The sequence below is a fragment of the Sciurus vulgaris genome (assembly GCF_902686455.1).
Source record: "Sciurus vulgaris genome assembly, chromosome: X".
NCBI lineage: Eukaryota > Metazoa > Chordata > Mammalia > Rodentia > Sciuridae > Sciurus > Sciurus vulgaris.
Window position 1 is genome coordinate 122516801 of NC_136471.1, and position 23858 is coordinate 122540658.

At 41.0% G+C, this 23858-nt stretch overlaps 1 protein-coding gene across 9 annotated transcripts in view; it reads left to right on the forward strand.

Moving 5' to 3' along the window:
* Positions 1-16550, forward strand: part of MAP7D2 (MAP7 domain containing 2) — a 120568-nt gene extending 104018 nt beyond the window's left edge. For 8 of the 9 annotated variants that reach the window (XM_079122850.1, XM_079122851.1, XM_079122852.1 and 5 more), the window contains 7 exons: positions 6880-7087; positions 7834-7938; positions 8968-9024; positions 9459-9537; positions 10026-10212; positions 12586-12858; positions 15049-16550. In XM_079122850.1, the coding sequence (XP_078978976.1) occupies positions 6880-7087; positions 7834-7938; positions 8968-9024; positions 9459-9537; positions 10026-10212; positions 12586-12832 (883 nt within the window). In that variant the 3' untranslated portion in view covers positions 12833-12858; positions 15049-16550. The remainder of the gene's footprint in view (positions 1-6879; positions 7088-7833; positions 7939-8967; positions 9025-9458; positions 9538-10025; positions 10213-12585; positions 12859-15048) is intronic. The other variant, XM_079122856.1, reaches the window with a different exon arrangement.
* The last annotated feature ends 7308 nt before the right edge of the window (positions 16551-23858 follow it).

Consider the following 23858-nt stretch of genomic DNA (forward strand, 5'->3'; position numbering starts at 1 on the left):
GTGATCTCTAATTACAGGTGTGCTTATCTATTTTTTATTTTTATTTTGTGGTACTGGAATGTGAATCCAGGACCTCATGTATGCTAGGCAAGTGTTCTGCCACTAAGCTATATCCCCAGCCTTTGGCCTTAAGTACTCTTGGTTTGCTTTGACCATGTTGAGCTTGCTCTTGCTTTTCTGGCCTGTCCTTCTGAGTCTTACCTGACCACCTGTCCCATTGCCTGGGCTCCCAGTCCTCAATCCTTGACCAGCTGCTCACCTGAAAAGCCCTCTCTGAACAGTGTTGCTCACTCCTACTGTGCCATTATCTCTGCCACACTGTCAGTTTCCTCTGGCTTCAAAAGATATAGGGCTCACATTTCATACATTATGTAGTTCTATGTTGAACCTTTGGTATGCTAAATCGCTCTGCTCTGATCTCTCTTCCTACCTTTATTTTCCCTTTGCCTCACTCTGTCATGTTTCTGAGGGTAATTGCAGCTTGCTTCATAAACCTTCCATACTTTGTGGAACAGGAGAGGCAACTAGATAACACATACATACTGAGGACCTGAATCAGTGTTTGTGGCCTGGGCTCTTTCTAGGGTTGCACTGTCTACTACCATAACCTCAGGGCATATGTGACTACTGAAATGTCATTTAAGGAAAATCCAGTTCCTTATCCACATTACTACATTTCAGTACTCAATAGCTACATGTGGCTAGTAGCTATTCATAATAGACAACACAGTTCTACAGAGTGTTTTCCTCATCACAGAAATTTTTATTGAATATCACTTGTGCAGAACTCAGAGATTGCATTTCCAACTACCTTGTTTTCATTTGAGTGTGTCCCATGTGCATTTCAAAATTCAGCATTCCCAAAATAGAACTTAGTATCTTTCACCCATACTTCCTTTTCTTTTCATGAGCCCTGCACCCCCATTTACCATAGTACTCAAATCTGAGGTTTCAAAGCCACTCAGTTCCTTTTTCATACTCCTCCACATCCCATCACTTGTCAGATCAGTCTTCATTGGCTGATGCATTAGCATCTGTGTTGTATCTCTCTTCCCTTCTAGCCACCTTTGTCTTACCTAAACAGTGTCTGTGGCATACTGTCTGAGCACCTTGCTCTGGGTCTCTCAGGGCTTGTCCACTGTCCAGCCACACTGCCCATAGTGACCTTTCTCATTTAAGTAAGTGTGATCATGCTGATCCTGTTCTGCAACAAGCCTTGCCCACAGGATCCACCCAGACCCATCAACAGTCCTTCAAGAACTACCATGAGCTGACCAGTCTCTGCTTCTCTATATTCTTTCTCTCTAGGCTTCAGCCTAGAGAGACATTCCCCCACATTCCCCCATCACACAGTTCTACACCACCAAAGCTTTTTTTTTTTTTTTTTTTTTTACCCCCATATGGACTTGCGCTGCTTCTTGCCAGGTATCTTTTCTTCTCAAGCTGTGGGTCAAGCTCACTCCTGTATAGCCTGTCTGGCCCTTCCCTGGGAAGAGTACTGCCTCCCCACCTTCTTCACCCTTCCTGAGCCCATCTGTCAACTGAAAAACAGCCTCATATATTTGTAGGCCACTTTCCTCCTAATTAGCACCATAAAAGGCTGAGGTGCAATCTTTGGATGACTGGTGCCTGGTGCTTAGTAAATATATGAGAAAAGAAGAGAAGGAGGAAGAGAGGAAAAGACTAAGAAACCTCTGCAGTAGTAGGTCAAGTGGACAACTCAGAAGAAGTGGGCTGATTCAAAGTTGATGCTAAGGTTTGATTCAAAAGACTTGGGAGAATGGTATACTCAATAATAGATATCAGAATGGCAGGAGGAATTTTTTTTAGGAATTGGCTTTAAAGAATTAAAAATTGGGAGCTTGGGGAGATAGCTCAGTAGGTAGAGTGCTTGCCTTGTAAGCACAAGGCCCTGGGTTTGATCCCCAGCCCCCCCCCCCCAAAAAAAAAAGAATTAAAAATTATCCATTTTATTTTAGATAAACTAAATTTCAGGTGTCTGCAGAATCCCTAGGTAATCAGAAATGAAAATAGTGCCTGGAGCCTAGATGAAAATGAGACTGATACTCTTGACCCCAAATCAGTTTTCCTCTCTCTTGCCAGAATGTGAAACTCTGTGTAATACCACGTGCGAGGTGAGAAAGGAAAGTACCAGACAGCCTAGGGCTGGAACACAATGGACACCTCTTGGAATAGGATCATCCTCATATCTGTTTTGTGTTGTTTAGAGTCAATAGTAAAATCACAGACATGTGATAGTCACTTGAGAGAATATAGAGAAAAATAAAGATAACTTTAGTCAAACTGTGGAAAGCCACATTATTGTCACCGTCTGGTGAGGGAAACACTTTCCAAGTCAGGGATGTCAGGGAGACTACCCTTAATTAGAAGGGCCAATCAGGAGTCCAGACAATTAGGCCCTAAGAAGAGCAAAAGTTGGTCTTCAGCAGTGACAGAGCTCTCTTAGAAACACATAAAACAGGCCCAGCCCCTGGGCTTGGGGATGGCCCAGGGTATACAGTGGGATTCTTAGAGTTGGGGCAAGCAACCTTAGACCTTGGTTCCACTCTAGAGAAGACACTGGTAGAAACTAGCATATAAGCAATCTTACTGGGATTACAAAATTGATCTCATGAAGTCACATTAAGAAGCTGAAATAGAGGCTGAGTATATAGCTTAGTGGTAGAGCACTTGCTTGGCATGTACAAGGCCCTGGGTTCTACTCTAAAAAAAAAAAAAAAAAAAAAAGAAGACGATGAAGAAGCTAAAAAAGAACATCAAAGAATATTTGAGAAAATAGCCCCTGTGAGCAAGGTCATATAGCCAAGCTTGATGTCCAGGTGAGAGCCCTAGACCTGGAACTGTAGGTGGAAGTCCCCAGAGCTCTTCAGACCTGTCTTCTCACTGTCTGAACCTCCAGGTAGCAGGTGGTTTTTGGTGGAAGCTAGGATAGGCAGAGGTCCTCCAGTGTTGGGCGTTGTTGAGCAACTGAGGCAGGAGGAAGCCAGGACAACACAGCCTCATGTGACACAAGGCTGTAGAGGGGATTTTGTTTGAAGTAGGTGTGATTTTGTCAGCACCTTCAAGACATGTCAAAGCTGAGGAAAGATCATTGGTCTTGGGGTTAGGAGATAAGCCAAGATTTTTGGAGGGAAATTATTGAGAAGAGGGGTAGAAACATGAAGCACCCTGAAAAAGGTGAGAGGGTGAAGACCCTCAATGTGATCTGGCTATTCCATAGTCATGAGTGGAAGGCTGGAAGAAGACCAAGGGTGCCTTGGGATGCCTGAGACCTGAATATTTTTGCCAGCCATGGAATGGTGCATCTCAAAGGGGAAAACTGGCATTGAAAGGAAGAGAGACTAGCTGGAGAAACAGCCACAGGAGGGCATGGAATTCATAGCACAAGTGGTAACATTTACAATCCTTTTGCATAAAAGGGGAAATTTCTTAGCCATAATGCCATAAAGGAGCACAGTTTAAGTAACTCAGATTAGTTGGGCGTGATGAGGCATGCCTGTAATACCAGCAACTTGGGAGATTGAGGCAGGGGGATCCCAAGTTCAAAGCCAGCCTCAGCAACTTAATGAGATCCTGTCTCAAAATAAAAAGGGCTGGAGATGTGACTCAGTGGTTTAATGCCCCTGGGTTCAATCCCCAGTACAAAAAAAAAAAAGAAAAAAGAAAAAAGAAAGAAAAGAAAAGCAGCAGCACCTCAGATCAGATGGCCCTAGTCTTCTCTATAAAGTGGTTGGTGATACCATCAACTAAGGAGGATTACAAAGGCTGAGAAAAGGTAGTAATTTGGACTGGCCATATGGGACCCAAGGAATAAGGATAAAAAAATATAACAGCCAAGGCTCAGGGGCACATGACCAGTCAGCTTTCTTTGTTCCTTTCTCTAACCAGTACTGGTCTCATGTTCTGCAGGGGCACAAGTGGTCCTGGTGGCCATCCAGGCCCAGCATTGGACAACAGAGTAAACTTCATGCCATCACAGAAAAGCTCAGGAGAGGATCAGAGGCCTGGAGGGCACTGAGAAAAGAGGGAAGTACATACAAATCAACTGTACAGGCTTACCAGGCAGGTCAGCAGAGAAAGACATGGAAAGATGGCATGACATCAGATCAAGGAAGGTTAATAGGGAAGATTAAGCTTTTTTAAAAATATATTTTTTATAATTATTTTGTTAATTTTTTTATGTGGTGCCGAGGATGGAACCTAGTACTTCACATGTGCTAGGCAAGCACTTTACCACTAAGCTACAACCCCAGCCCAGGTTAAGCTTTTTTTAAATGAAAACTTTTGAATGCATAGGAATAAAGAATGGTGAATCCCACATACTCATCCACAAGATTAGACAATTCAAGGCTGAGCACGTGTCAGTGATGTGAGCAGGAAGGAACAGAAATGGCTGAGGTGCTAGAGGTTTCATGACAGGAGCCATTACATGAAGACTTTCACCACCAGACAGGGACAAGGAATGCAGCCATTAAATACCAAATGATGACAATGATGTGCACTTTTCTGGTAGTTTCTACTTAGTCTCTAAGGCAGAGGGGTGGGACTTGGGGAGATGACAGCAACAAAGATGGAAAGACTGATATAACTGCCCTCAGGTCTGGTGAACTATGGAGGGAACTTGGTAATAATGGCAAAGGTGGTGGGGCTGTGGGTGGCCTACATCAGAGGACTGGTGGGGAAAAAATGAAATAATGCTCTCTCTGGTTCCTTAAGCAGGGAGAGAATGTTCATACTTGGAGAGGATTGTGAAGGACCATATTTTACACAGGGAAGCCAGTTTTGGGGGGGTTTATGTGTGTGTGCATACACCCATGCACACTAGTTTTTACCTACTTTGGAGGAAGCAAAGTGTAGTTAATGGAGGAAATTTTGTCTGTAAAAGGATGAAATTTCCATGGAGGCACCATGAAAAGGACAAACGGGGTCTTTTGGGCCTGTGGGGAGGAATTTTAGGTTTTAGGCCATTATGGAAAGTAAGGGACCCCAGGAATGTTACTACACATGTGTGCATCTGGGCACTTAAAGTCCTAATAGTAAAAACAGAAGCAGCAGTGGATTTTCAAATTCTGAAGATGAAGATTACAGGTTCTTTGTGCAGTACCTTGCGCATTGATTCATATACTATGTATCCTTTATATTTTAACATCTCTGGGATAACCACAACTGAATATTTTACAAAGGAATAAGAAATGATGCAGTGTTTTGATTAACCTTTGGATAAATCTTGATATCAACACAACCATTTCTGTTAATCCTGTGTGGGGTACACTTCATCTTTCATCAAGGAATCTAAGAAAACAGGAATTTTATTTTTGATTAGGCCCTGTAATACTCTTCTGGAGAATATTTAGTCATAATTTCAGGTGCTCCACAAACACTCTTAGGCACTATAGCCTCTGCTGGTATAGAGTACATTATCTTATACTGTTATAGTCTTGGGATAATGCCTTTAAGTGTTTCCCAGTGGCTCAGGAGGCTGAGACAGGAGGGTCATGAGTTCAAAGCCAGCCTCAGCAACTTAGTGAGGCCCTAAGCAAGTTAGTGAGACCCTGTCCCAAAATAAAATATAAAAAGTGCTGGGGATGTGACTCAGTTGTTAAGCACCCCTGGTTTCAGTCTCTGATACCAATAAAAAATAAAAACACCTCAGGAAGTCAGTGACACATGCTTCTCAATAAAGGTAACTTCTGAAAACATACAGATTTATAGATGCACTTAAAAGAACATTGGAGGACCGGGGTTGTAGCTCAGTGGTGGAGCACTTTCCTAGCATGGGTGAGGCACTGGGTTTGATCCTCAGCACCACATAAAAACAAATAAATAAAATAAAGGTTAAAAATTTTTTTAAAAAGAGCATTGAAGGAGGAGGGAGTATTCATTTTAATTTGTAAAGCAAACTAACATTTGTGAAAGTTCCAGGGCCAGGCATCCCCATGCATTATTTAATTAAATCCTCACAGTAACACCATCAAACAGTGGTATAGCTATTACTATTTTTTAAATGGGCATCAGAAATATTGAGTGACTTTGCAAGTGTCATACACCAACTGGCACAATGAGAATTCAATTTGAATCTTGATATGTTTACATTAACAGTGACTACCTAAGGAAAGTGATGCACTTATGAGCCAGAACGTTTGAAATGTAAAAACAAGCATTTAGACTTTACAGAATTTTCCCTAACTGCTTAGAGCTCTTTGCCATTATGTCATGAACAGTTCATCTATGGATGACAATGTCTAAATGCCACTTAATTTTCATATAGCACAAACTAAAAGCTAAAATAGATTTTTTAAAGATTGCCAAAACAAAGGGAAAACAGATGCTTTAATTTCTGCAGTAAATGTTTAAGTTCTGTTGAGCATTTTCTTTCATCAGCTGCTTGGATGACTGGAAGTCACATACCAGTTAAACCCCCAGATGAACTTTTGAGCTCATGGTCACTACTCTGACTGGCATATTTGCAGCCATTGCAACACTTTCCATTTTTCTATCTTTAGTTGGTTTTAAGTATTTATTCTGCTTAGTTTTTTTAAATAATTGTCATTAATAAAATGATCAGTCTTGGTCTCCTTTGTCTTCATTTATAGAGCAAGAAGGGAACCTTTATGTCTTCACAAGTCAATATGTTAGTCTTTGTAGTAGAGTTTAAAGTCAAGCCTGGTTAATATTTTTTGGTAAACATGAACTGAAATAGATTTTTGGGAAAGATGAGGCATTTTATTAGGTGGATATGAATTCAAATACATGTATTCATTAAGGTGTTAAGCATGCCCCACTACTGTCAGCACATGGTTCTTCAGCAGTTTGCTTTTTGAGAATGTCATCTTCTAATGACAATTATGTCCTCAAAAGGCTAGAGAGAGAAGAATTAAAAAGAAAGGCAGAGGAGGAAAGGCTGCGCCTAGAAGAAGCCCGTAAGCAAGAGGAGGAAAAGAAACAGCAGGAAGAGGAAGAAAGAAGAAAGGCAGGAGAGGAGGCTAAGCGGAAGGCTGAGGAGGAACTGTTGTTGAAAGAAAAGCAAGAGAAAGAAAAGCAAGAAAAAGCCACGATTGAAAAGCAGGTACAGTCATCTTCAGATTTTCCTTGTTTCTTAAGGGCTTTAGTTCATATTAGATAAGATTTATTAAATTTGAATTACTCATAATAGTTACTTGGAAGTTTTTTCTTAAACCATCTGGGCTAGTTATTAAATACAGTTGAAGTTGGTAATATCTGCCATCTTTTGAGTTTGGGTTTTCACAAAGGCAGCCCCTAGGATAAGAATTCGGGGACCAGTAATTTATTTGGAAGGGGAACCCATGAAGCTGGTATGGAAAAAATTAGAAAACCAATATACAAGCACATCCATGAGTGGGTTAGTATGGGCCTCTGAAACTTAGTGCTTTGGGGATCCTCTGAGAAACTGGGGATCATGCATTAGAATTGTCCTTCTGAGGGATGAGGAAACTGGACAGTTTATTTACCAACACCGCCCCTCTTTGTGGAAGGTTGCTCCTTAGGAATAACTCCTGGAAATTTCTGGCTATATAAACATTTCATGGCCATAGCTTACCCAAAGATAGAGAGACCTGGGCCATGTATGAGAATTGCCTACAGGTGATTTTCATGGTGGGTGAAGGGTATATGAATGAGGCCCAACCGTATTTGCTATGTCATAGGGCAGGTTGTGTGAATTCACATTGAATATTGGTGCCTCATCCACTTGGTGCAGATAATGGGTTAAAGGACTTACACAAAGCCCAGGAATTACTACAATGCTTTCTTAGTTTAATAAAACCTGTGCTTTGGCTTACCTGTTGCTCTCAGAAAGAAGCAGTAGAAGCAAAGGCCCAGGAGGCAGCTAAACAGATGCGTCTAGAAAGAGAACAAATCATGCTGCAGATTGAGCAAGAGAGACTGGAGAGGAAGAAGGTAAGGCTGGGGGATCTGGAGGACTTAGGATGAGGCAGGAACAGGAAGTTAATCCAGTTCTGTTCTGCAATGATTGGGTGCAGTGTTGTTAAAACTGTCAATTAGGTCAAGTTTCCTTGGTAGTGCTGTTCAAATCTTCTATATCTTTATTGTTTTTCTCTCATCTTGTTCTATTTGTTGCTGATGAAGAAGCATCAAAAAGCTCCATCTGTGATTATGGATTTGTCTGTTTCTCCTTTCAGTTCTGTCAGTTTTTATTTTATATGTTTTAAAGCCCTATTGTTAGTTGAGTATACACATCAGATTGTTAAGTTTTCCTGTTGAATTGATCCCTTTATCCCTTTATCATGAACTGCCCTTCTAAATTCTAGTATTATTTCTTCTAAAAGTCTGTTTTGGTAGCCCTATTGTGATTAGTGCCTGCATGGTAAATCTTTGCCTTTTTTTTTTTAATTTAAACCTATGTGTGACCTTACAACAGTCTCTTATAAACAGCACATAGCCAGAACTTATTATTTTAATATAGGTTGACATTCTTTGCCTTTTAATTGTTTAGTCCCTTTGCACTTAATGTACTTATGGATAAAACTGGGTTTGAGGAGGCTGATTATAAAGTTTCATTCTCATGTTATCCTAGGCCCTGCGTGGGCTTTGTAATGCTATACATCTGGGAGGTGGGAGACCAGAGTATGGCCATCTCTCCTGAGCTAATCTCAGCTTCATTGTCTGAAGGGTGATCCTGTAGAATGGCAGGTGGTATTTTTTTATTTATAGGGGACCTAAGGAGAGGAAGGAGAAAAATAGGATATAGATTATTGATTCTGGATATGTACTAGTCTGCTTCATTTGACCTGGTGTGTAGAGCCAGAGATATACAACTACAAAAACAATGGAAAACCTTTCTATGTTTCTTATCCTCTGTTGACATTTGTCTTTTTCCAGTCTTCTCAGAAATGTGAAATTGCATTTAGACCCAACTACTTTTTTATATTTTTGGTGTTATGGTCCTCTTGCCTTTTTTGTTTACAGAGAATAGATGAAATCATGAAGAGAACAAGGAAGAGTGATGTATCTCCAGAAGTGAAGGTACAAATTCAGATGACTATTATGTAACAAGTGGAAAAGAATTGCAGAAAATGTTTAGTGAACTTGTAGGTCTCAAAGAAAATTAGCCAGAAAAATAAAATTAGCCAGAAAAAAAATGGACTCTCCAGCTGTTTCTGGCCAGGTTAAAGAGGAAATAGGAACCTAAAAGGAAGGAGGAGTTTCAGAGATGGAGCAGCTAAAAGATTTTCTCAGAGTGGTGGGGTCGGGGTGCAGAGAGAGTCACAGTAGTTCATAAATAGAAAAAGAATGGTGACATAATGATAAGGGAAACAGCTGAAAATTCAAAGAATTATCATCAAACAGGCAGATGGCCCAGCAGGGCTCCAAATTTCCCCTGGTACTTTTAAAAAGCATTTGTTTTTCTCTGTAAAGTCAACCTTCCCTCTTTTCATCTACCCTCTTTTTGTTTTCAGAAAGAAGACTCAAAAGTGGAGATTCAGCCTGTTGTGTGTGTGGAAAATAAGACAAAACCAGTTGTCCCCAACAAAATAGGTGAGTGTAAGGTCTGGTGCTTGTGTCCTTTCCTTTAGCAGTAGGAGCTCAGAAAGCTCCTGTGGGAGGGGTACATGTGAGTCCCAGGGGTGTGGTTGCCAGCAGTTTTCCTTCCTGGGGCATCTCTCCAGCACAGGGACTGTTGGCTCCATTTGGGAAACCTTGACTTCCTTGGTTACTGTAATCCTGGCACAGAAGGCACACTGTCTGCTGACCCGGGATGCTTTCCAGGGAGCCTAACTACTGGTCATATGTTGTTAAGATCCAGCCCTGCTCTTCTACCAATGCCCTGCAAACACTGATAATGCCATATGTCATCTCTTCCTCTATGTGAAGGTGATGACATGGGATTATTGGTGATTCTTTCCACAAAAGATGTTGCATCATTAGTGAAGCAGAGGATTAAATTAATTGCCTTGTTATATATTTCCTGTATTTTCATTTTGCATATTTTTTGACTCACAAAAGGACTCTTTGTTCTTGATCAGAAATCAATGGATTGAATACCTGCCAGGATATTAATGGTGTGGGGCGTGCTGCCCCAGAACCTTTTCCACGAGATGTTTTCTCTAATGGGCTTAAACCAGTTGGGGGATTTGTTCATCTGGATGGCCTTGATGGGAAGTCAAACAGTCTGGATGATTCAACCGAAGAAGTTCAGTCTATGGATGTGAGGTATGTCAATTTCTTTTGCATATAAACTTCATCTCTTTTCCAAACACCACCACTGTCTTTTTGTTGGTTTCTTCATCTTTTATGCAATCCAATAGCCTAAATCAGGTCTGATTGACATTTAAAAAAGCTGTCAGTGATATAATACTATTGTCTTGGACTAGGCTCCCTGGAAGCAGAGCATGTGATTTAGTAGGGAAGGACTTTCAGGAGGAGGGACAGGAGGGAAGGCTCTAAGCAAGGATACATTCTCAGACAATCGCATAAAGGCTCTGTAGGATGAATTTCCACCAGAGTTATCCAGTTGAGATATAGAATGTGGTATTTGTACCACTGTATCCATCAGTTATTTACTGTGAGTCTCTCAGCTGGGGGATACAGGACTGTGGTCATGGGGTATCTGTCAGCTAAAGGAAGTTGTCCAGAGAAATAGTGGCAATTTTGAGTGTTTAGGAGCCAGTCCTCTGTGTCTGGAGGGATAGATGCACCTACAAGTAAAGGGGATCTTGCCAGGATCAACAAGATCCCCTATCTACAGAGTCTCAATATATTAAGTAAACTTGTCATTGAAGACTTGACAAAGGAATTCATTGTTCAGATCCTAAAAATCTGAGGAATTCTTAAATTAGTATCATCTTTGTAGATTACATCATCTGGCAATTTAATCCCAGAAAAAAAGAATAATTTATTGGTATGGGATTGAGGCAGAGACATTGAAGTGGACAGCCTTGGGTAGGGCAGTTGGAATAAGGGTTGGCTGTCTGCATCAGGAGAGTGTGACAGTATTTTGTAAAAGCTTTACCAGAGTTGCAAACTGCCAGTTTACCTTCTATACTTGACCATAGTGTTCTCTGTCTAGTCAGGAGGTGGGGTTCCTGTGACACACTAGTGATAGATATCCCACTCATCCACACTGGGCTCAAGCCAGATATGTAAAAATCCAGGGCATCACCAGTAGAGCAAATCCTGTGTAGAATGGTAGCAGGGCCCCCTCGATCCTTGCCTGGGTCTTCCCATCCCTCAACACCACCATCATGGCAGGCTTCTCTATTTGGTGCCACTCTGTCCCCAGGAGAAAACAACTAAGGCAATCTGAAGGGTTAACCCAACATACCACACCCACATGTTGAGCCAGCTGTGTTTATTCTTTACGTTTTTGGTGGGGAAGGGAAGGGAACAAGATGCGGCACGTTTGGTCAGGGTTCAAGAAAGTGAAGGGGCTAAGCACATTGTGTTTTCACTTAGCAATGTGACCCTGGTGGCCACTCCCAAATTTGTGATATCATTTTATCCCCTTCTCTCTGACCAGTTTAAATGCAGAGGATGGAGGTGGTGAAAGGTAAAGATGAAACGGAATGTTTCTGCTTAATGAGGCAGTTTGCCCAGACTTCAAACAGCAGAAGTGGTTATAGGTCAGCTGTTGCCCCTTAACTGGGCTCAGGTGTGAGGGGGAGGCGGCTACACAGAGCTTCTGCAGTTCAACTGGTTTTTCTTGATTCATCTCTAAGATCTCATCAAGGAAGAAAAGAAGAGCCTGGCAGCAACCTTACTGTGGCTATTAAAGGACTCCTGGGATAGGCCCTCAATTCCCACCCCACCACTCTTCTGGGCCTGGATTTGCTTGTTTGCTAGGCCTATAACAGACAACAGCAATGCAACTCCTTCCATCTTTATGGAGAGGAGGAGGAAGCAGGTTCAGCCAAACAAGCTGATTAAGTCAGGATTTAGAGAAGAAGCAGTGAGTGAGATTGACTCGGCAGGTGACTAAGTGGATGCACCCCAACCCCTTGAGCACACACATCACATGGTTTTCTATGAACTCTTCCCATTACAGTTACATTCACACTCACAGGAGCCTTGGGAGGGACAAATTATTGTTCTTCCCATTTTTACAGGGGAGGAAACTAAATCCAGGGAAGGAAAAGCAGTTTGCCCAGGGCAGCACTACTGGAAAGGTAGCACCAAGATCCCCAGTGTTAGAGCCCTTCCTTAGCTCACTTTTAATATTTGCTTTCTGTTTGTTCCATTCTGAAAGTTCTGAAAGGGCCTTGCTACTCTGTAGTAAAGTGTCTGTGCCTGTAGGTTTTGTTCCTTTCACCCCTTGGGCAGTGTAAGCTTGGCCTGCACATCTTGCTTGGTCTACTTCCCTTGTTCTCATCCATAGAGGCCTGTGCCTACCACTTCTCAGACTTGAACTCACTTGTGTTTTTTTTATGTTGTGTTACACACAAACCGTCTCTAAATTCATCTTTTCTACAAGAGTATAACAAAATATTACAAATAGAATGAAGCACATTAACATAGTGTGCTTAGTTCTCATGTTCTCTCTCCTCTCCTTCCATCTGCCTCTCCCTGTCTCTCCTTCATCTCTTCTAGTCCTGTTTCCAAAGAAGAACTTATCTCCATCCCAGAATTTTCACCTGTGAGTGAAATGATTCCTGGGATGTCTCTGGACCAAAATGGAACTGGTAATGCCCGAGCACTTCAAGATCTCTTAGATTTCACTGGTCCCCCGTTCCCCAAGAGATCCAGTGAAAATCTCAGCCTGGATGACTGTAACAAAAACCTTATCGAAGGATTTAACAGTCCTGGCCAAGAAACTACTCTGAATACCTTCTGTTGACAAATACAGCATCCCTTTAATGAAAGGTACAGTCTTTTGATGATACTCTAAATCTTTAACTCCCCAATTAGAGTGTATGAAGATAGGATAAACATCACTTAGCCTCCTGAATGACTAATTTTATTTGAAAAATAAAAACACAAATATATCATGGTGTATATTAAAGCATACATAAAAGTTGAGATTAAATTCAAGTAATTTCTTTCTAGGGGAGCCTCCAATGCCATGCCCTGCCTGCTTCACAGACCCTGTTGTTCTGGGGGGTGAGTGGGAAGGTTGCAAAGCATTAGCTAAAGGTTTGACTGCCGGTTGCCTCAAGTAGCACCTTCTTCAGAGGTGAGGAGAGAATGTTCTTAAAATAGTAAAAGGTGGTAAAATGAACTTCTCTTTCTTCTCCATGACATACCACATAATGTCTAGAATCATTCATATCCATTGATGAGTGTTAGGCCAAATGATTTGCTATTCTCTTGACCCATTCTGGATTCCTCCAAAACAGACATCTGTTCCTGGATCATACCTGAGGGAATGAGAGGAGAGAATTACAGGTTGTGCACTGATGGTTTTTCCCCTACCCTTGACCTTTTTTCTTGCCAAAGCACTTCTAGAAGCTGTGTGTGTGTGTGTGTGTGTGTGTGTCACGTGGCTTGAACCCAGGGCCACTGAACTGTACCCCAACCCCTCTCACTTGAATAACAATATACTTAGATCTACACATTTCATACTTGATTTACTCCAATTTGAGACTTGTTTTGAATAATTAAAATAGGATCTATCACCAAATCCTTTCACAACTTAATTCATATCACACCTGCTGTTTACTTTTTGTGTGTGTATGTGGTAATGGAAATTGAACATGTTAGGTAATCATTTTTAACTCAAAATGTTTTTATATTCTGTGCATTCTGTCACTTTATTTTCTATGATACTCCACTCCTGTAACATAACTTTGATGTCTAAAATGATTTAGTGTAGCCTTTTTATTTTTCTCATCCAAGTACTAACCAGGCCCTACCCCACTTAGCTTCCAAGATCAGATGGGGCATGTTCAGGGTGGTATGACCATAGACTTTTTGTTATTTCTCAAATGAGGTAACAGGTTGGGGAAGCCACATGGTTGAGTTCATTGTATTTTGTTGCTTATTTCCACCTGACCTCAGCTCTCACCTATAGATAATGAATTTTAGATTCCCCTCCTCTCAATTCTTGGGAAAGCAGCTACAATCCTTTGACACATGAGAGGAGATGAATGACAGATCACTTCTGTTTCCATATATATATACACACACACACACACACACACACACACACACACGTATATATTGTAGATGGACACAATACCTTCGTTTTATTTATTTTTATGTGGTGCTGAGGATCAGACCCAGTGCCTCACATGTACAAGGCAAGAGCTCCACCACTGAGCTGCAACCCCAGTCTGACAGATCACCTCTAGAGTAAGCTACATCCCTGGTTTGGAGGAGAAACTTCTTTTTTGGACACTTAAAACACTAATTCATCTGAACATTGTTTCCCTGACAGTTTCATGGCTTAGTTTTTATTAAGAGGCTTCTTTTGTCATTAGAATACCTTAACTTAATAAGCTTTTCTTCATTTGGTTTACCTCACTATCCAGTAAGGAACAGAAAATCCACAAAATTTGGAGTACTCATGAGTCCTCAGATTTATTTCTTGCTTTTCTAACCACAAGAAGTGCAATACTCCTGCCCAAAAAGAAAAAAAAAATGTTCTAAGTCACTTTATTCACACTGCTTATATATTTTCAAAGGTAGTACCATCCCCACTAGGGAGCACTTGGAAAGGCGTTGGTGGTTTTTGTTGTCATAATGGCTGGGGACATTTGGAAGGCAAAGCTTGAGGCATTAAACTCCTGCAGATTTGGATGCGAGGGTGGCCTGGTTGTCTAGGCAGGTGTCTCCTTCCTCCCTCACCACTCCACATGTTCCTCTGGAAGCTGCACACTCAGGAAAGAGGATGACCTTTGGTCTAGGGTACAAACCAAAGAGAACATCTGCAGGTTTTAGGACACTCTCACATAAGGAAAATTTGACCAACCTAAAAGAATGGTCCTGTGCAAAATACAGCAGTACTTCTGCTGAGAAATTACTGTATGAGCCAAGGAAAACCTAATTACCAAGTGCAAAATACTTGGTTTCTACATTGATCTCACCTGGCTTTGTTTTTTTGAATTGATACAGGTGGTGTTTGGAAAACCTGTGAAGTTGCTGGTAGTCAAATCAACTGCTGGCCATCTGAAGAAGCTTCTGTCACCCTTAACCGCTGGATTCCAAAATATTAGATCAGAATGTAACTGTATTCCTAGGTAGTCAAACACTGGCCTCTCTTGGTAGAAACCTTAAGGCTTTTGCCTTGTTGGGCTTTAGCGATGTTTCATTTTACAGTTCTATTTATGAGCTTCAGCTGCTGCTAAAGCACTTCCTGTCCTAATTATCATAGTGATCCTTTAATAACCTGAGTGATGCTGGTTCAAAAGTTCATTCTATGACCAGTCTCATGCCCAGAGTTGGAGCACATATACATTTAGATGTCTCTTCCTGTAAAATATTCTAGGTATTTACCCAAACTAGTTAAAACATTTATTCAGCTTGGGCTGCATATCTCCCTGTCTTTGTTTAGAAGGAAAAGAAATTCTGGAGTTTTCTCCCACTCTGGGGTTTCTCTGTTGGAAAGTACTATGAAGAAGTCTTTTTATTTAAATAAGCTTTGCCACCTGCATTGCCCCACATTACTGTTTTGGGGGTAAAAGTAATAAGTGTGGTTGAGTAAGGAAGCATTAAACGGTTGATAATTTGTTTTCTCATGCATATTCTTTTGTACATGGACATCTGAATCTAGCAAGGACCTTCGATGTCACACCTTAAAATCTCTAAACTGTAATCACTCCAGACCATTGAGTGACTTTCCAACTGAATTGTGCATCTCACATACAGGTGGTTGGTTTTCATGTTTTTGCTATTGTTTTTCTATTGGATCTTGGGAGTTTTCTTGGTTTGCTCCCGTGTTTGCCCAACTATCATAAAACCAGGCATGAATAAAAATCGTAGTACTCTGAAGTAAGGGGACCTCAAATTGGTCCCAGGATGTCACTTTAATAGACTTTAACATGAAAGAATCTAAGTGGAAAAAATGACACTAGAATGTGTACACCACACATTTTATGCTATGTAATGCTATGTTTTCTTAATTTCGTTTCTTGTGGCAAAATGTGACTCAGATTAAAATTACCTTTTCTTCTTTGAAACTTTTCATTTTGACTTGTACAATAAAAGGTTTGGAAAGATTTATAATTCTGAGAGAGGTTTGCAATCAGGAGATATAAAGAAGTCTCAATAGTAATCTTGTTCATGTGCTTTTAAAGCCAGCTACAGTTTAAGAGTTTATTAGTTATGGAAACTGTGTATGTTTGTGTATGTGTATATACTAAATAAAATACATGCCTCTAATAATGCAGTGCTGTTGATCTTGATGAATACCATGGGGAAATCCCTTTTATGACAAGCACACAGAAAATGATAGCATGGTCTGACTTTGAAAAAATGCCTAGCCATCTTTTTTACAATTTTATTTTGCTAGAAATCTGTAGTTGGGCTGCATACCTCACAGCACCATTGTGACTGGTGATGCCTCATGTGCATGATGTATACATTCTGTTTAATGTGAAATACATTTTCATCAAAGAGTCTGGTGGCTTGCTAATGTTTTGTTTGTGAAAGCTTAATGAAAAAATGCACTGAAACCAAACCAGGTTTTCTCAACCCATGCAACCATGTGGGAAAAAACCCAAATCCTACATGGGTGTCCTTTCCCTGTTCAACTTGTTAAAAATTCTTCTGTTGTCAGTGCCAACTGGAGCCAACTGTGGAAATAAATTTAAGTGATGACCTGTCCCTAGAACATGATGAACTTCTGAGTAATGTTGCTGTGCTTTCATGGAAACACTGTGATGCCAGGGATTTCTAGTTAGCTAAGATGGTTGAAGTTGGTGTCATCTATTATACAAGTACTTCACATAGCAATTTGGCATTTAAACAAAATTATAGTGAGAATGTTGACTCTTATGCATTAGGAGGTACTTGTGATTGAATCCAAAGGTGCTCTATGACTGAGGTACATCCCCAACCTTTTTTTTTCTTTTTTATTTTGCTCGCTAAAGTGAGAACTCTTAGAAACCAGAAGTCTTTACAGATTCCCTTTCCCCCAAGGAAACTCAAGAGAAATAATTGAAAAATTCATTGAATAATTTTATAGGGAGGCAACTATTAAAAATCAATAGTTTTCTTAGGAGCTGGGATTGTGGCTCAGTGGTAGAGTGCTTGCCTAGCATGTGTGAGGCAGTAGGTTCAATCCTCAGCACCGCATAAAAAAAAGTATCCATCTACAACTAAAAAACTTTTAAATTTTCTTATCCATTACCAATAAACAGGAAATAGATCCCAACAAAACCTATAAAATTCCTAGAAATAACAAACTGTCTGAAACTTGACCAAGGGATATGAGAAAAAACAGAAATGAGAAGACCTAGGTGGTGCACACCTGTTATACCAGCATCTCAGGAGGCTGAGACAGGAGGATTGTGAGTTCAAAGACTGTCTCAGCAAAAGTGAGGTGCTAAGCAACTCAGTGAGTCCCTGTTTCTTTATTTATTAAATACAACATAGGGCTGGGGATGTGGCTCAGTGGTTAAGTGCCCCTGAGTTCAATCCCTAGTACCCCTCCCCCCCCAAAAAAAAAGACCTATGCATGCAAAGAAGGCTAGTGGTGACACAATTGTCCCAATCAGTGGAATTTCTTTTTGGCAGCTGGAAAATAGAATCATGTAGTTCATGTAAGAAAACAAAGCTAAAACTTTATGGGTTTTTTGAAAAGGGAGAATTTCCCCAGCAAATACATAATTCCTATATAACTTTACCAGTGTAGTCTGACAGAGAATTGAATTTGGAATAGCAGGAGAGTTAAGAAATATCCAAGATACACAAGAATCTAATGCCAGGAAAAGCTGGAGATTAGGCTAACCATTTGTATCTTTAGAAAGGTAGCAGGTGGCTTAGTGTCTCCTGAGAGCTCAGCTGAATTTTAAATATCTAATGGAGTGGGGATAAGAGCCTAGAAGTCACAGGAAGTGATAAGGACAGCAGAATCCAAGCTGTTCTTACCAATTAGGGTTCAAGGTAATTTTAGTCAGGGACAAAAACTTAGATGCAAGATTTGGGGCAACCTCTTAAAAGATCCTGAACTGCCTGGTGCCCCAGGATGTGCTGTGTTCTCAGGAGGTCAGCTTGGTCGGGAGCAGTGAACCTCTGCTTTCAGAACTTCAGACTTATTTGCAGTGTACCATGATCACAGGCAGCATGTACTGAGTTCCTGTAGTACACGTGATGGTTCTAAGGTTTCTCCATGCATGAGGTAGGTATGAGAGGGTAACTTCACCACGGACACACAGATAAAACTTGGCATAGCTGTGTTTGACTCCAAGACCCCAGCCTTGGTGACCCCAGGGGAGATAGACAGGCTGTTTTGCCCCCAAACACAGCAAAATGTTTTGCTACTTATGGCTTATAGCAGCAAAGGGCCAGAATCCCTGTGGGGATCCTAGTTCTGAGTTGCCTTAAAAATATTGAGATATAACTCACATATCATAAAAGTTATCCTTTTAAGTTATATAATTCAATGGTCTTTATTCACAAAATTGTGCAACCATTGCCACTAATTCTAGAATATCTTCATCTGAGTATGTTTTTTCAAGGGTTGGTTAGCCATAAAGCAGAGTATGGCTTGATCAGCCATTAGTTCAATTTCTCATTGCACCTGGAGGAAAGAACATGTGATTTGAAAATAGTGCTCTCTGAGGCAGTCTCTTCCCCTTCTCCTTCCAATAGGCCAAATTAGGGTGATGTTTATGTAACTTAATGTGGGTTTTTCTATGTTGATCAACATTTGCTACATAAATATGGGATCAAATGCCAAATGGGCTCATTTATCAGGCAACAAGCGTGGGCCTCCTATGTTGAAGAGAGACATAGATTAGGTGAAACTGATTTAAAATGATTTGAGATGCCAGGAACCATGGCACACACCTGCAATCCTAGCAACTTGGGAGGCTGAGGCAGGAAGATTGCGAATTCAAAGTCAGCTTGGGAAACTATTTATAGAGACCCTCAGTAGCTTAGTCAGACCTTATCTCCAAAAAGAGAAAGGACGGAGGATGTAACTCAGTGGTATAGAACCCATAGGTTCAGTCCCTCTCCCCACTCCCCCGCCAAAAAAAAAGAAATACACTGAGCCTTTGGAGACATGGCACTTTAAAATTTATTTAAGCCATTACATTTTGGGTTTATTGTTTTTACACAACAATACTTAATGAAGACCTAATATTCAAGAAAAGCCATTTCTAATTGTTTTCAAGCAAACAATTTTCAGTGGAACTAGAAATATTAGAGTTCAAGTAAATTCTTTTTGCTTTATATGAAAATAAGTGCCAGTCAGGCTATGTAGTACATGGCTGTAATCCCAGTAACTCAGAAGGTCTATACAGGAGGACCCCAAGTTCAAGGTCACCCTCAGCACTTAGCTGTCTCAAAAAAAATAAAAAGGATTCGGAATGTAGCTGAGAAGTAAGGTGTCCCTGGGTTCAATCCTCAGTACAAAAACAAAAACAAAAAAATAGTCCTGTAGTGTAGTTCAATGATAGAGCTTGTGCTCACCATGCTTGAGGCTTTGAGTTTAATCCTCCGAACCCCTCCCCGGAAAAAATAAGCCAACACTTTCCAGTGTTGAGTAAGGATGGAAGTCTTGCTGAAATTCAGCATGGCACAATGGAAGAACACCAGAGGTCAGGAGGACCTCTACCAGCTTGGAACTTGGCAGTGGCACGGCAAGCTAAGAGCCAGGTGAGAGAGCTGTCTACCCTTTATGGGCAATGGGACAGTGCTTTGTAAGTGGAGAATCTTTTTTATTAGAACTTTATAGTTATACATAGTACTTGGGTTTATCCCAACAAATTCATTCATGAACGGAAATCTGTTTCAGTTCATGACTGCCTCCTTTTCCCTCCCACTTTTCCCATCCATCCTCCCTCCCTTCTCCCATTCTCCTCCTACTTGACTTCCTTTGGCTCATCTATTAATTTATATTTGATTAGTTCTTTATATTATCCTATCTTTCCCTCTTTATTTTACTCTAACTTCTTCATATGAGAGAATATTTGACCTTTGAGTTTGAATTTGGCTATTTCACTTAGCCTAATACTCTCCATTTCCGTCCATTTACTGTCAAATGCCATAATTTCATTTTTTATGGTTGAGGATAACTCCTGTGTGTGTGTAAAACAATTTCTTAATCTATTCATCTATTGACATGCATCTGTGTTGATTTCATACTTCAGGTATTGTGAATTGTGCTGCTATAAACATTGAGGTGGCTGTATTGCTATAGTATGCCAATTTTTGATCTTTGGGGGAAACACGAAGGAGTTGGATAACTGGGTCATATGGTGGTTCTGTTAGGGAACAGACATATGAAGGTGGTGGGAACATAAGGTTAAGAGAATCATCCTATAAAAGGGGCCCACTATGCTGACCCCCACATGCTTTCCTTGCCCAAAAGCAATTTATGTACAGCCCTGCCTATAGGTATATCACATTTCTCAGCAAATCATCTGTTCCTGCAAGAAAATGCAGGCAGGAAACAACCTTGATAAGAGGAACCCAAAGTAAAACTGGAGTGCAGGAGAAGCACATTGTCTCTCTTCTGAGAGGACCCACCCTTGAGAGTGTCCCCTTTCCTTTTTCCTATCCCTTCAGTAAACTGATTCCTGTTACTCTGAGCAAAATGTCTGAAATCTTTCTGACTTTATCACAAGAATGGGGGTTTGAAGAGGTGGGGTCTTCACGTTATCTCATTTTCCCAGAAGACCCCAGCTCTGAAACAGTTCCATCCCTCATTTTTTGAGGAATCTTTATACTGCTTTCCATAGTAGTTGTACTACCCTGCAGTTCCACCAACAATGTACAAGTGTACTTTTTCCCCAAAACCTCCCAGCATTTATTATTGTTCATATTCTTGATCATTGCCATTCTGACTAGAGAGAGATTTTTAATAGTAATTTAGTCCAACTAAAAGTTGGCCTGACTTTTTATCAACATGGGCCAGAAATTCTAAATTCAGTAAGAAAATTCTCCTTCCAGTGGGGCAGACCTTCCTACCTGGCTTCCATCTTGGTAATACCACTGGATCTCAGAAAGTTAAAGTCACTGAAATTGAGATTCACACTCTGAAAAATGACAGAGTTGATCTATGTCTGAGAGGTCTTCAAGCTCTAAAAACCTGATTCTCTAAACAGCTGGCTTTCAATTGTGAACTTGTTCAAATTCATCTATTAATCCCCTAATTCCTTTAATCATTTGTTGAATACCTTCTATGTGTCATGCACCAAGCAGGGGGCTGGGATATGGAATGAGTAAGACCTTGGCCTCCCTAAAGAGCTCACGGAAGAGCCACTCTGCAACCTCACCAGCCTCAAGTAGGCCTCCCAGGCCAACAACCAAGGTGTCTGCTCACCTCCTTTAAGGTGTCCTCTTTGACCAGAAGATCCCTCAGATCCCCTCTCCCAGTGAAGAGCTACTTATGGACATAACTTGTGCCTATAAGTAGTTCTTTTAACACTTACTCATCATTGCATCCTAGGGTCTAATATGGCCACTGGCTCTATAAATGTTTCTGAATGAGTGAATGAGAAATTTAGAATGGATGTTAATACCTGTCCAAAAATACATAAGTTCAACCATGTGAAGTTTCTAATAATTTATTGTTTTGACCTATAAAACAAATTTCATATGGTTCTACCTAAAACATGGATTTACAGAGAAGGACATGGGCTGTGTGCTGGATTTGGAATGGCAGGTGGACAGTATCTACCTTGGAATTCCATCCCAGAAGCCTTATTTCCCAAGGCTAAGAGAACTTGCTATGAACTGGTTGCATTTATATGTCAGTTCTACACACATGTCAGGGGCAAACTTGATCCTGGTGCTAAGGTTACCCACTTCTCCCACTTTGATGTACCTGATGGCTGGTCTCTGAATGGTCCCCAGTGCTTTCTTCAGAGACTTGGGTGAAGGATTTCTAGCTATAGTCACTTCTTTTTTTGGACCTTTTGCCAAAATGTGCTCCTTGAAATTCTCTCACTATTTTTGGAGGCCTTGGCAGAGTTAGGCAACTGCCACTGCTATCCGGCTAGGGACTCCCTGATAGCTGCATAACAGGAATCATGTTAACTCAAAGATGGAGGTCCCATGGCTGAAGGTGAGTCATAGATAAGCTGCAAACTTCCTTGAAGTAGCACACAAAGATCTGTACTACTCCTGTTTCTCTATCAACTAAAATTCATTTATTTTCTGTTGGATATTCCTTAGCAAATCAGCATTCTGGTCCATTAACACATCTAAATTCAGCACACCTTACTGATATACTCTTCAGTCATGGACCTATTATTCACTTTGTCCTTGACTTCTGTTTGGCTTAGGTAGGCTGAATGAACTAGGTGAATCATTTCGCCAGTACCTAAAGGAAAGCTCTGTATCAATATCTGAAGAGCTCTTATTTTCATCACAAAATTATATCTCCATCTTCTCCAACTCTTCTTCCATAAACTGTAATTCATCTACCCAGTTTGAACTTAGCCCCTCAAGAGATAAAGCAGCTCCTGGGTGTTCTTCTTCTCTGTCATCTCCCAAGTTCAAACAACTTGAATAGATATCCCATTTCAAAGTTATAGAGGTTTGCCCAACTTGCATGGGGGCTCTAGGATTCCTCTTCCAGAAATGGAGCAGGAGGAGGAGCATCTGGATTCTAAGGTTCCTGGGCCATCAGATTTGAATGTGCATTTGTAGAACTAGTGGTGTTCTTGCAATGGAAGAAAAATGACCCCTTGGTGAATGGGGTGGACTGCCTGTGTCCTTTACCCCCTTGATTACCAAGTCTAGGATCTCTTTTGGTTGTTCCAAAGTCAGTCCTAGAGAGACACTGACATCAGGATGGGATTCATATCTCTGTACCCTGGGGTTCTCAGTTGGCTGAGTCCTCTGGGTGCCAATAAACTCCTTTCTTAAAATTTTCTTCACCTTCACATAGTTCCCTTTTTCGACATGCTCATGAATCTGAGTTTCCAAGGAGTCATTTCTTAAGGTATCAAGTTCAATGGGACAGAGAACTGAAAGATGAACGACCTGAGTTGTTGGTTGCAGAGGTTCAGTTCACGGTTGACTGACTCCGTATCTCAGGATCCATGGTGAGGCAGAACATCATGGCAGAAGTGGGTAATGGAGGAAAGCCTCTCAGTTTATGACCAGAAACATGGCTTTAATTGACCATGGAATCAGATGTGGGGTGACCCACAATGTGACTGTATTTCCCCTTGTGTTTCTGAGACATATTGCTCATGTTAACCCCTAGAGAGGGAGTGTTTCAGTGACCTCTTCCCCCCACCAAGATCCTGGCAAGGATTCAAGGCAATGGACCCTCATTGCACTGTGTAATCACCTTCTACTTTCCAGAGCATATAGGCCTCCTTGTAAAAAGGCAGAGAAGGATGAAAGGTTTCAGGTATCACATGTGGAGAATTCACTTCCCTTTGCTTCCCTTCATACTCTATATAGGGGCCCACTCCTGTGTGTTGACAGTCCTGGTGACTATTATGGGCTGTTTGAGGTTCACTGATGTTAAGAAATTCCACAATGTGAATAAGACATAGAAGATAACTGTGTGCCCTTTTAAAGCCCTGCTAGAGTATTGTCTTAATGAGGCAGCCTAAGCATTCCCTCTTCTCATAATGAGACAGGGGCACAGAACATATAGTCAGCATAGATAATAAATGATCGGGTGGGGAAGATGGGGGAGAATTCAAAGAAAAGGAAATAAAATGCTAACACCTCCAGAGCCCTCCCCTGCAACTGGTTACCAACATTACCAACACTTCCAGGGAATCACTTCT